Source organism: Hevea brasiliensis, chromosome 4, assembly GCF_030052815.1.
Source record: "Hevea brasiliensis isolate MT/VB/25A 57/8 chromosome 4, ASM3005281v1, whole genome shotgun sequence".
Taxonomy (NCBI): Eukaryota; Viridiplantae; Streptophyta; class Magnoliopsida; order Malpighiales; family Euphorbiaceae; genus Hevea; species Hevea brasiliensis.
Window position 1 is genome coordinate 19415993 of NC_079496.1, and position 12288 is coordinate 19428280.

The 12288-nt window shown below is 26.6% G+C and overlaps 1 protein-coding gene across 1 annotated transcript; it reads right to left on the reverse strand.

Moving 5' to 3' along the window:
- Positions 1-6158: 6158 nt before the first annotated feature.
- LOC131179550 (olee1-like protein) lies at positions 6159-7600 on the reverse strand. The gene is made up of 2 exons (XM_058146429.1): positions 7371-7600; positions 6159-6665 (listed from the first exon to the last, which is right to left on the reverse strand). The coding sequence occupies exons 1-2, from the start codon at positions 7528-7530 to the stop codon at positions 6319-6321; spliced, it is 507 nt and encodes a 168-aa protein (XP_058002412.1). The 5' UTR covers positions 7531-7600; the 3' UTR covers positions 6159-6318.
- Between the last annotated feature and the right edge of the window lie 4688 nt (positions 7601-12288).

The following is a 12288-nucleotide window of genomic DNA, read 5'->3' on the forward strand; positions in this document are numbered from 1 at the left end:
ATTAAATTGGGTTGAATTAAGAATATGTTAGCTGTTGGAAACTTATGGAATTGAGTAAAATTCTTGAATAAAATATTCATGGGTGACTAGAAAATTACAATTCATTTTGCAATAGCCTTATAATATTATTAAGGACCGCGGGGCAAAATTTTAGAATTTTTAGAGCTTGTTTGAGTGGATTTTTGAAAAATGTCAATTATAGGGACTAAAATGTAATTTTTAAAATTTTGAGTATTGTCAGATTTGGAGGGCCCAGGAGGGGCTATGTAATATTGATGAGATGTGATTGTGGAAATTGAGAATTTAGAAGTGTTATTTGAGCCTTTTTACAGGTTGGGTAGGTTCCAGGTATAGGGGAAACTCTGTCGGATTTTCGGCATGAATTAGGCTGTCTATTGCCTCTTTAGAGTTTTATCTTAATTTAGTACTAATAAATTTATAATTTAATTATTAGGTGATCGAGGTCAGCTATTTTTCTGCATCCAGCAGCCACAATAGTCATCGTTGTACTGTGAGTAAAATATTAATTTTAATTGTAATTTCGATATTATTATATGTTTAAGCATGTCCATGCATCACTTATATATATGTACCTATGTAGTTAAACTCTAGGCACGTTTTATGTTGCATTCACAACTGTTAAAGTGCCATGGATGTTGTTGTGGTAATTTGGAGCAGTGTGCATGCGTTAGCGTGCGTGTGATGTGGTGTGGACTATGGATAGGACGGGTAGACACGGCTTGAGATCTTCGCTGAGACCCGATCCTTCGGGGGTAGTCACGGCTTGAGTTCTTCGCTGGGACCCCAATTTGGTTTATTAAGCGAAAGTCCGGCTTGAGTTCTTCACGCACTGTGTTGGATTTAAGAGAGTCAGATAGGGATCAGCTCCCATATATTATGATTGATATTACTGGGTGTGTGAGTACTCCAAATTACCTTTTTGTTGCTATGATGTGAATTTATTGCTGTTGTTGCATTTCACTCTACAGGATGCATTAGTTTTAGATAGTTATAGAGATTATGGTTAAAATTGATATTTTACTCTCTGAGTCGAACGTTCATTCCTGTTCAATATTTTTCCAGGCCACAGGAGGAGTTATTTTATAGAGCAACCTGTTTCATTCCTCGCAGGTTTAGTGTCGATTATTTAATTGTTTTACTATCTTTTCTAAATTTTAAATCTAGAACTCCGCATGTGTTAGTAATAGTGTGGACCTTGTTAGAAATTGTGTTAAATTTAAATTTTTGAGATTAATAAATGAAGATTTGTATGGTATTTAAACCGTTTGTAAATGAGGTAATAGGGTTGAGCTGGGCTCCCCTGATTTTAGTTTCTGAAAATTTCTGGGCTAAGTTGGCCCGAAATGAAAATATAACAGTTTGATTTAAATTATTTTATATGCATATTGGGCCTAAATTGTGGGCCTGGTTATGGATTTGAGGAATAGTTAGGCTTACTACGGGCCTCGGGGGCTTTAAGCTGGCCCAGGTCCTAGTGCCGGTCCGGCCCATAGGTTGGGTCGTGACAATGTGGGTGAAGTTGGAGTTCCCATACCTATTAAGCCTTAGAAAGTCAACAATTTCACTTAAATAGTATAGTGAATAGTAACCCGAAACACAAAATTTTAAGAACGTCAAGTTAAGCGCGTTAAAGCTAGGTAAAAGTGAAGCTAAATTTATTTTGGATTTATTTTAAGTTCTAGTACTGAAACACTATAAAATTGTGTATTTCAGTTGAAAAGAATACCGGAAAAGAACCCGAAGAACCGAGTCAAGGCCAAGAGGCGACTCGCTTGAGGTTTGTGCACAACTAACTCTTTTGTTATTTTTCAATTCCAAATTGATTTGAAATAAATTTATTGTATGATTTATGATTTTTGTTGTGTTGAGAATTTTAACTTATTGAATGAAATTGTATAATTTGAATATAAATTTTCAAATGCATTTAAGGATTTATTGCATTGTTTTGAGGATTGTAAATTTTAAGTTTGATGTGTTACCAACCTTGAGCATGAATTTATGATGATTAAATATGTTAATGATTTGTAAACACTTTGTAAATAGAAATTGTTTTGAATATGATTTGAAACCACAGTTGACATGACAAAATATATTGTGAATTCTCATTAGCTTGTCTAGTGAGATAACTCCTTCACTTGATGGGGCGAGTTTCTTCCTCTCTGGCTTGCCAGTTGGGGAATGATGTGAATGAGTACTCATATATACTAGCTAGTCTTTGTTTCTTCCTTTTAGCCTCGGTTATTGGGAGAATGTGAAATGTCGTGGTGTACAACACGGCATCTATTTGAATTTTGGGTCATGGGTTCGACTGTGTGTATTGTTGGCAACGCCCTTTAAATTATGCATTATTTGATAAATTGTGATTGAAATAAATAATTTGTCAATGATTCAAAAATTTTTGTATTGTTTCGGAATTTAAAAGAAATGTAAATAAATAGTTACTATTTGATCAAAATGTTATTCAAATGAATAATTTGCATGAATGATAATGTTGATTTCTGAAGGTCATGGATTTTGAAGAATTTAGAAATTTTAAAATTCTATTTGTTATGAATTGTCAAGCATAATTTGTATTAAATTTTAAATTACTAGTTTGTGCACCACTGAGTTCACCACTCAGCGATAGCTTTGTATGTTGTTGCAGATATAGAGACTAGAGGAGCAGCAGATTGAGCTGCTGAGGACAGGGAAGCTACTTGCTAAAAGTTATCGGGCATAATTTATACCCTGACTATAAATATTCATTTTGATGTATGTATTGCACGTAATTGTATGGACTTGTAAAATCGGTCTTGAGCAGTTTGCACAAAGTTTGTATAAAGTTGTAATAAATTTAGTTTGGATTTTCTTAATGTAAATTTCTAGTATGATGAATATAAATTGTTTTGTCTCTAATGAAATATGAGTGGAACTATTTTATTTAATCTGAATGAAATGTATTGCTAGTATTTTGAGGATTATTGAATTTTGGACTTGAGAAATTGATTGAAATGATTGTAGAGTTATTGAAATGGATTGAGTTTGATTGTGAAATTGAAGTAGTTGTTGAGAAAAATTTTTAGAAATGCTTTCTACAGGTATTTGAAGAACTGGTTTCTCAAAATACAAACAGAACTCTGTCAAAATTTTTATAAATTTTGTGGAAAAATAAAATGGACCAAAAGTTTTAACTAGTTTTTAACTTCAATTAAATGTTTTAAATACCTATTAGAAAATGCTGACCACTTATCTAAAATAAGAAAAAAAAAACTTGTTTTAAAATCCCTTGTAGGGTACTTAATGAGTTATCGGTAGGTGAAGTTCGGTAGTTCATTAGGTATTCTACAGGATCATGTTATGCCTTACAAAGGGATATGGTGCGACATTGATTAGAAGAGATAGAAGTATCATGACGTAGTCGATGTTCCACAACTCTCTCCTCTTCATAGTATGGCTTATGAGTTTAATTTCTCTATAGTTTGAGCAACTCTGTATTTCTTCCTTATTTTTAAAAATATGTACTAAAATACTCCTCCATTCATCAGGTATTTTCTTTGAGTTTAGAATCTTATTAAATAATTTAGTTAACTATGCCACTCCCATATCTCTCAAACACTTCCACACTTCAATTGGTATTTCATCAGGTCCACAGACTTTATCTACTTAATTGTAATGTAACACCCCAAATTTTTAAATTTATTATTTTGTGAGTAATATTAATATTTTTATTTTATTTAAATTTTAGGAAATTATTTGAGATTTTAACTACACAACCATTGTGAGATGTTATGAGCGCGTCCCCAGAGTCAGAATTGACATAGGTAAACCCGAACCTCACTTTTTCGTGATTTTCTAGTGCTTGAATTAGATTAAAAATTCATAAAATATTTGTGGTAGCTCAGAAAATTATGATTCTTTTTGTATTAGTTTAGTAATATTGCTAAGGACCGTGGAGCAAAGTTTTAGAATTTTTAGAGCTTATTTAGATAGTTTTTGCAAGAAGGGTCAATTATAAGGACTAAACTGTAATTTTACATATTGTGATTGATGACTGTTTGGATGGGCTCAGGAGGGGCTGTGTGATGTGATTGAGTTGTGGGTGTATGGTTTGTGGATATAAAAGTGTGTTTTAAGCCCTTTTGCAGGTTGGGTAGGTCCTAGGTATAGGGGAGACTCTGCCGGATTTTCGGCACGACTTAGGTCTTTTTCTTAGTTTATATTGAGTCAAATTTATTAAATGATTATAATAAAAATTGTCAGATGAGCTGGGACAGCTTTCCTCCTCCGCCCAGCCGCCACAGTGACTTCGGATGAGTCTGTGAGTAAAATATTAATTTTAATTGTAATTTCAATATTATTATATGTTCAAGCATGCCCATGCATCACTTATATGTATATATCTATGTAGTTAAACTCTAGGCACGTTTTACGTTGCATTCACAACTGTTAAAGTGTCATGGATGTTGTTGTGGTAATTTGGAGCAGTGTGCGTACGTTGGCGTGCGTGTGATGTGGTGTTGGCTATGGACAGGACGAGTAGACACGGCTTGAGATCTTTGTTGGGACCTGGTCCTTCGGGGTAGACACGGCTTGAGTTCTTCGCTGGGACCCCAATTTGGTTTATTAAGTGGAAGTCCGAGCTTGAGTTCTTCGCTGGCACAGTTTGGATTAAGAGAGCTGTATAGGGGATCAGCTCCCATATATATATTGTTTGACATTATCGAGTGTGTGAGTGCTCCAAATTATTATTGTGGTTAACCTGCTTTTCTCCTTCACAGGTTGTTTATTAATGTTTGTGTAATTCTGTTAACTTCTAGAATTCCGCATGTATTAGAAATATTCATTTGATTTGAGTCTGTAATATAATTACCATGTTGGACCTGTAAACTTATTATTATATGCATGTTTGTTGGACTGAATAAGGCAGCTGAGCTCTCATTTATTTCTATATTGTTATGAGTATATGGAGGGTGAGCTGAGCTCCCCAAATGATTATATCTTATGTTTACAGGTCCGATGAGTTAAAAACTCTCCCTTGAAAGGTTCACTTTATGGCCGGACTCTGTCCGGTTGAATTCTTGATATTGGGCCCAAATGGGCCTTAGAGTTGGGTTGATGAATAGTTAGGCTTACTACGAGCCTTGGGGGCTTTAGGTTGGCTCAGGTCCTAGTGCTGGTCCGGCCCATAGGTTGGGTCGTGACATGTAATTTACTCTTATAAAAAATCTCTCATTTCTCATTGCAAAGTCCTTCATTTGGAGAGCGTAAAGGCTCAGACAAGGCCGTCATTAAGGCAAGGTGGGAAAATTAAGGCTTCATTTGATATTTGAATATTAGAGTTAAAAAACACGTTTTAAAAAAATATTTTTTTAAAACGTGTTTTTTATTGTAAATATTATTAAAAATATTTTATTATTCAATGTTATTATTACTAATTAATATATATATATATATATATATAATTTTAATTTATTTTTAATACTCTTTAGTTAATATATAAGAACATGTTTTTCTCTGTAACTCTAACGGCAATAACAAATAAATCTTAAGAATTAGTATTGCAATTAATTAACTCAATTTAAACCAAATTAATTTGAAACAACTAAAAAAGAACTGAATTACAGAAAAAAAAAAATGATAGATATATATGTAGTCTCTTTTTTAAGTATCTATTTGACATATTGAAGTTATTGTTGGAAAAAAAAAACCATTTTTTTTCCTTTAATTAGAGGCTATTGAAAATTGATTTTAGTTAAATTTAACTTATTTTAATCATATTAATTAAAAGAAAAACTTTTCAACCTACTTTTTTTAAATATTTAAAATATTACTTTGTGTATCTTAAATAAGATGAGTGTCGATTCTTGTGAATAGAGAAAATTTTCGTTGAGATTGCTTTACTCCCATAAGCATGATTAAGCCTAATCCAATATATTAATAGATATATATGATTTACTCAAAAAAAATATTTAGAAAATAAGAAAATAGATATTCTAAAACATTACGATAATAATGGGTTCAATCATTGTTCATAAGAGCTTCTTTATAGGAGATGGCAAATTGATGTTAAATTACATCAAAACAAAATGACAAACCCTTCAACATGAAAATAAAAAGTTATTTTGCAAATTTACAAACCATATATTAATTGGTATATATAAACAAAAGGGCTACTGCCAAAAATAAAAATTAAAGATTTCACACCAATGATATTTAATTTAGATAAAAACCCAAATTTTAATTATGACCCCAAACCACACTGCCCTCAAAAGAAGAAATTGATTTATATAAATAAATAAATCAATGTATAAATAATTTTCAAGGGACAAGACCATAGGCAGTGACTCCCATTTGGCTGAGGATCTCAGAACATTGAGGGAGAACAGTTTCCTTCAAAAACCCAATAGGATTGGCATTGCGAGTTTTGCTAGTAATGCCTTTATGGTGAGAGAGTGAAATTTGGCCAGCATTCTTCACAAAAGGGTCTTGGCTTATCTTATTGCACTCTGGATCTGGAGATGATATTGGTGTCACCTGGCAAAGCTCCTCCTCGTGGTCTCCCTTCACCTTAATATGATATTCTCCACTTTCGTCTGTTTCTGCTTCTTTTCTAATTGTTATCTCATTGGTTTCCTTATTCTTACACTCCAATTGCACCTTCGCACCTGTAATGATATTTGTATATATATATATATATACTTTTAAGATATTTTATCCGATTAAGAGAAAATAACGAGTAAAATGTCCATAAAAATTAAATAATAACTTTAATATTTGAACGAAACCCATATTCATTAAAAATATATCCTAAATTACTAAATTCGTCTCAAATAAGAATATTATTATTTGAATAATATTCAAACTCATGTAATTTTATATATTTTAATTAATAATTTATATAAAAATATATTTTTATTAATCATTTATATTTAGAATTTTAATAATCTCATATAATATTTAAATTTTATTTATTTAAAGCATAATATGTATATACAAAAATTATAAATGTTATTAAAAATTATGTATTTAATAATTAAATAACGTAATATTTTTTTAAAATTTAAATCTATTTCAAATCTAATTATGTAAGACCTAAATCCGTTCCAATATAATTACCCGATTCATTACTACCCTTATCAATCATAAATAATTTAAATATTTATAAATAAATTTCATAAAATTTAAATAATATATAATATTCTACATATCAAAACTCATTAAGTATTCATTATTCAAATTCGTTCATATATATTGAGTTATATAAGTATGTTAGTACCTATGAATGGTCTAAAGTAATTGATTGGAAAATTATTAATCATATTATTGGAAAATAAAATGGCAACTTAGGATTAGAATAGAGATGCACATACCTTGAAGGAAGGTTGTAGCCTTTGTTATGAATTGAACATGGCAAGTGTCACAATAAACCTTGCCCTTCACATTGAAATAAGTTTCCCCATGGGTCAAATGAATGAGAGACAAGAAGCAAATTACAAATGCTAGGAAGACAATACTATTGGTAGAATGCATGGCCTTTCTATTTTTTTGTTTTGATCCTTTTCTTCTTTGTTTTCTTTAGGCATTCAAATGGAGATCAGAAAAGGACTTCGCTTTTATAAGGGGAAAATTAGGAGTTAGTTTTGGAGGACTTGTGAGGTTGTTATTTCTCTATTTTATATATGTGGTTTTTAAAAAATTTTGACCCACTTTTCCCTCAAGTGTTGAAACAATTCATTAAAGATAGATATAGCCCCATAAATAAAGAAGCAATAGGTCATATAATGTTGTTACAAGCTTGACCTTGTTCATGTTAAAACTATCTTCCAATACATCTTGCATTTGCAGCTTTATTTGGTAAACAATAACTTCAGAATTCTGCTTGAATTTAGGACTATTAGGCATTATTGTTGGAATTGTGGTTCACAACAACATTTTTTTAAATATTATTAAAAAAATAATTTAAAATTAAATTTAATAAATTTTAATTATAAAACTATTAAAATAACAAAATAATATTTTCTAAACTGCTTTTTTCAACAACATTTAAACTATTTTTTTTCATTAAAAGTAGTTTTGGCCCTCCAATCTCAATGCCAAATAAATATTTATAATTTATAATTGCAGCCTAAATTATCTACGAGATTTTCCTGTAGATATACTATTATTGTAATTTATTTATAGCTATTTTTTTCCATCAAGACTTCATATAAAAATTCACATTTTACAATAGTGTTTAAATCATTATAAATTATTAGGCATTGTAATCCTAATATATGGCTTCAATCAGTTGGCAAGTGAATTTACTCTTTATTTTGGTAATCAAAATTTTAATTTCTAGGCACTTCTTACTTATATCTATCTGAGTGTATATATCATCCTAATTAATAATTGACACATCATTAAAATATGATTTATTCTATTATAAGATATAGTTAATTTCATTATAAAATATAATTCCTTAAATTCTAATTTATTTGATGTGTAAAGTAATTTATATAGTATTTTTCATACCATAAAGAAAGGTAAGAATTTTTTCATACCACTAGACTCCCCGTGTTGAGAGCTTCAAAAATTTACAGGACGTACAGCATTTCCGATGAGTTTTCGAGTATTTTGAGTTGTTCTTCTAATAAAATAAAATTAAATGCTTACTCTTTATTTTATAAAAATTCTACTATTACTTGGGATCATAATTTTGCACCACCCAGCACTCCAATTGCTCTAATCAGAATTTAAATATTTAGTTTGGTTGAATATTAAAGTTGCACGGTCAATTGTTGTTCGACTTCAAAATTTGCCCTCAAATTGCCCAACTTTAATCGTGCACTCCTAATTATTATATATTTTTCATTATTTTTTTAAATTAAGAGAATAAAATTTTAAATATAAATTTATTAAATAAATAATATATTTTTAATTACTTTGCCAATCCAAACTACACATATATTGTCCATTGTTGAGGACTTGTAGAAACACGAGTTAAAATTGGGCGAATTGAAAGTAATATTTTTTGTCAATTAGACTAATACAAATCAATAAAATATAATAATAATTGATTGACAAATTATATATTTTTAAATTAATTACTTAAACAGATGACATTTATTTATAATTTTATATATATGCTTTAGCTTTGAAATATATATATACACACACCCAGTGATTTAAGTTTTTATATATAATATTCTATTAATTTTCTATATATGATATACTATAATCATTGTATTATAAATATTATATTTAATTACTTAAATTATTAAAAATATTAAATTTAATGTAATATTTAATTAATTATATAAAACTATTTATTAATTTAAGAACTAATATATTATCATATATTTATGAAAGTTATGTGTTATATTATTAACGAAAAATATTAATTTAATTATAAACTTAAATATAATATGATAAAAAATGATATAATAATAGATTTTAAAAATATAAATAGACAAAGATGTTTAAAAATTAAAATAAATTAACAATAAATGCAAGTTAGCTCATTGAATTAAAATTGCTCAAACTTTGTTATTTTACTTTAAAAAAAAAAGTTTGATTAGCTTATATTTTTTTATTATTTAAAATAATATTAACTTGCATAATAAAATTGCATAACCAATATGAAAAAAAATTATTTATAAAATTATAAAATAAATAATTTTTAAAATGTATTTTATAGTGTAGTGCATTGTATTAGAAAATTTTTATTTTTATTTTATTAATATTTTAAAATTTTATATTATCATAATATTTAATATAAATAATTTTAAACTATTTAATATATTATTTAATATCTTTAATAAGTGTTTTTATTTTTTTAAATATAGGTTATATTTTATATGCTATAAATAAATTACAGATTAAAATATAAAAATAAATTTAATCATGTATACTTAATTAATTTATAATAATTATTTAATTAATATTTTCAAATGGTCAAATATTATTTTCTTCTTTTCTTTTTGTCCCTTCCTCTTACATGTTTTTATTATTTTAAAGAATATAAAGTATACCAATTTAAAATTAATATTAAGGGAAGCATAACTTATCACATAAATATGTGTAAAAATATAATTAAGTTTTCTTATAATTTTATGTTCAAAATCAACAACCTATCTAAATTGACTAATGAATTAAAAATAAAAATTATATTCATATACATAAGAATATTAACAAATTATAATTATTCTACAATTAAACTAAGTAAACCAATAAAATTAAAATCTCATACAATCACATGTAAAAAATATACTTTTTTATGTAAAAAATAATATTTATCATCCTAAATATTATTGAATATATCAATATTAAACATAAAGAAAGGAAAATTAATCCATCTTAACCTCCATGAATATTATTGAATTTGCAAGGATATTGGCTTGATTGGCTTGATTTGATGTTGAGAACATTGCCAAAAACTTAGAAAATTTAAACTTATAAATAGATTTTACTCATTTGAGAAAAAAGGCACACATAAAAATTTAATGAATAAAGAAAAAAATCAAATTATATATAGAAGTTAATTAAGATCGGGTCCTATTATACAAAAATTGGGTGTTTTAATGTTAAAACTTATCTGTTATTAATTTTTTGTTTTAAATAGCAACAAATTTATGACAAATAAAATATCTGTCATTTAATAGGATTAAAACTTTATTTCGATTGATTTAAATATAAATTTTTTATTTAATTAAATATTGAAATTTTAATAATAATTTTATAATTAAGTTAATTAAATAGTTGTTTTTAATAGTAATTTATAATTTAATTTTATAAATATTTAAAACAATTAAAAAAATAAATTAGCGAAAGGAAGATTCGGTGTTTAAAGTTATTTATTAATTTTATTATGGGAAACTAAACAATTTTTTAATAAAATAGTACCTGTAAAATTATGAATATAAAATTATAATAAGATTTTTTTGCATAAGTAAATTATTATTAAAATAATATTAAAATTTTAATTTATATTAATTATACAAATATTATAAATTAATTATTTATGGGATTAGCAACCAAAAAATAGTCGCTACAAAATATTGGCGACCAATTTGAATAAAATAGTTTTGATTACTGAAAAATCAATAATAGACAAGTCGTTACTCATAATTATTAGCGACTAATTTGTATAAAATAATATCTCCTTGGTGAAAGTATTAGTTACAAATAAGTTATTGTTAGAGGTAATTAACAACTAATTGATATAAATTGTTATGTCCCTATTTTATGTTGTTATCGATAAATAAACACGTATGTTATTGCTATATATATGTTTTTATTAATATTTTTATAAATAATATAAATTATAAAAAAATATTTTTAACGATGCTAATTTCCCTCCACTTATATATATATATATATAATCATTTCATTTGTGTAATTTCTTTTTGAACTTATTATGCTATAATAAGTTTTTAGATTAAAAAAATAATAAAATTAGCTTTTCACATCCATCCTCTCACATTCAAAAAATATTGATTGTTTCAATCACTACTTAAATCTATTACAAAAATATTAATGATATCGTTCTTCACCGAAAAAGCACTAAAACATTAGAGGAAATTTTAAAAATAAAAATTGAAATTAAGGAATTTCTTTAGTGAGATAAAAGTGAAACATAAGATAAAGGGATGACCGTAAAAATTATCCTATAAATACCATATAAATATTCTAAAATATTGAAAAAGTAAAAAAAAAAAGTAAAAGTTATTATTTAGTTATTGTATTTTAATGAAACTAATTACTTAATATTTATATTTTAAAAATACATTATTTAGTCTATATATTTTACTTTCATTAAACTATTTAATCATTCTATTAAAAATTTCATTATTCATAATATTTAAACTACTATTTAGTTCTTCTATTTTAAGAAAACTGATTAATCAATTTTTATATTTTGAAAAATACTATTATTTAGTCTTTCTATTATAGTGAAACTAATTAGTTGGTCCATATATTTACAAAAATATATTCCTAGATAAAAATAGAAAATTTTTTATGTGGAGACTAAATCTGAATTTACATATTTTCTTTTTAATTTTTAATTATTTGGACATCTTTTTTATTTTTCTTGCTTAAAAATAATTTTTTTTATTATTTATAAATTTAAGAAATTCATTTAATTGTTTTTTGTAGATAGCTTGTATCATTTTTATAGACAGATGGAAACAAAGAGAGAATAAGGGAGATAAGGGTGTACGTGTAAAAAAAAAGAAATATAAAGAAAGAAATAAGGGAGAATAAGAAATAAATAAGGAAGAAAGGATTATGTTAGTTTATATATAAAAA

What these genes read in the sequence shown, in the direction of transcription:
- LOC131179550 (XM_058146429.1), bottom strand. Translation starts at nt 7,530, where the DNA reads ATGCATTCTACCAATAGTATTGTCTTCCTAGCATTTGTAATTTGCTTC. An exon ending in GGCTACAACCTTCCTTCAAG is followed by an intron (nt 6,666 to 7,370) that starts GTATGTGCATCT and finishes ATATCATTACAG; the next exon opens with GTGCGAAGGTGCAATTGGAG.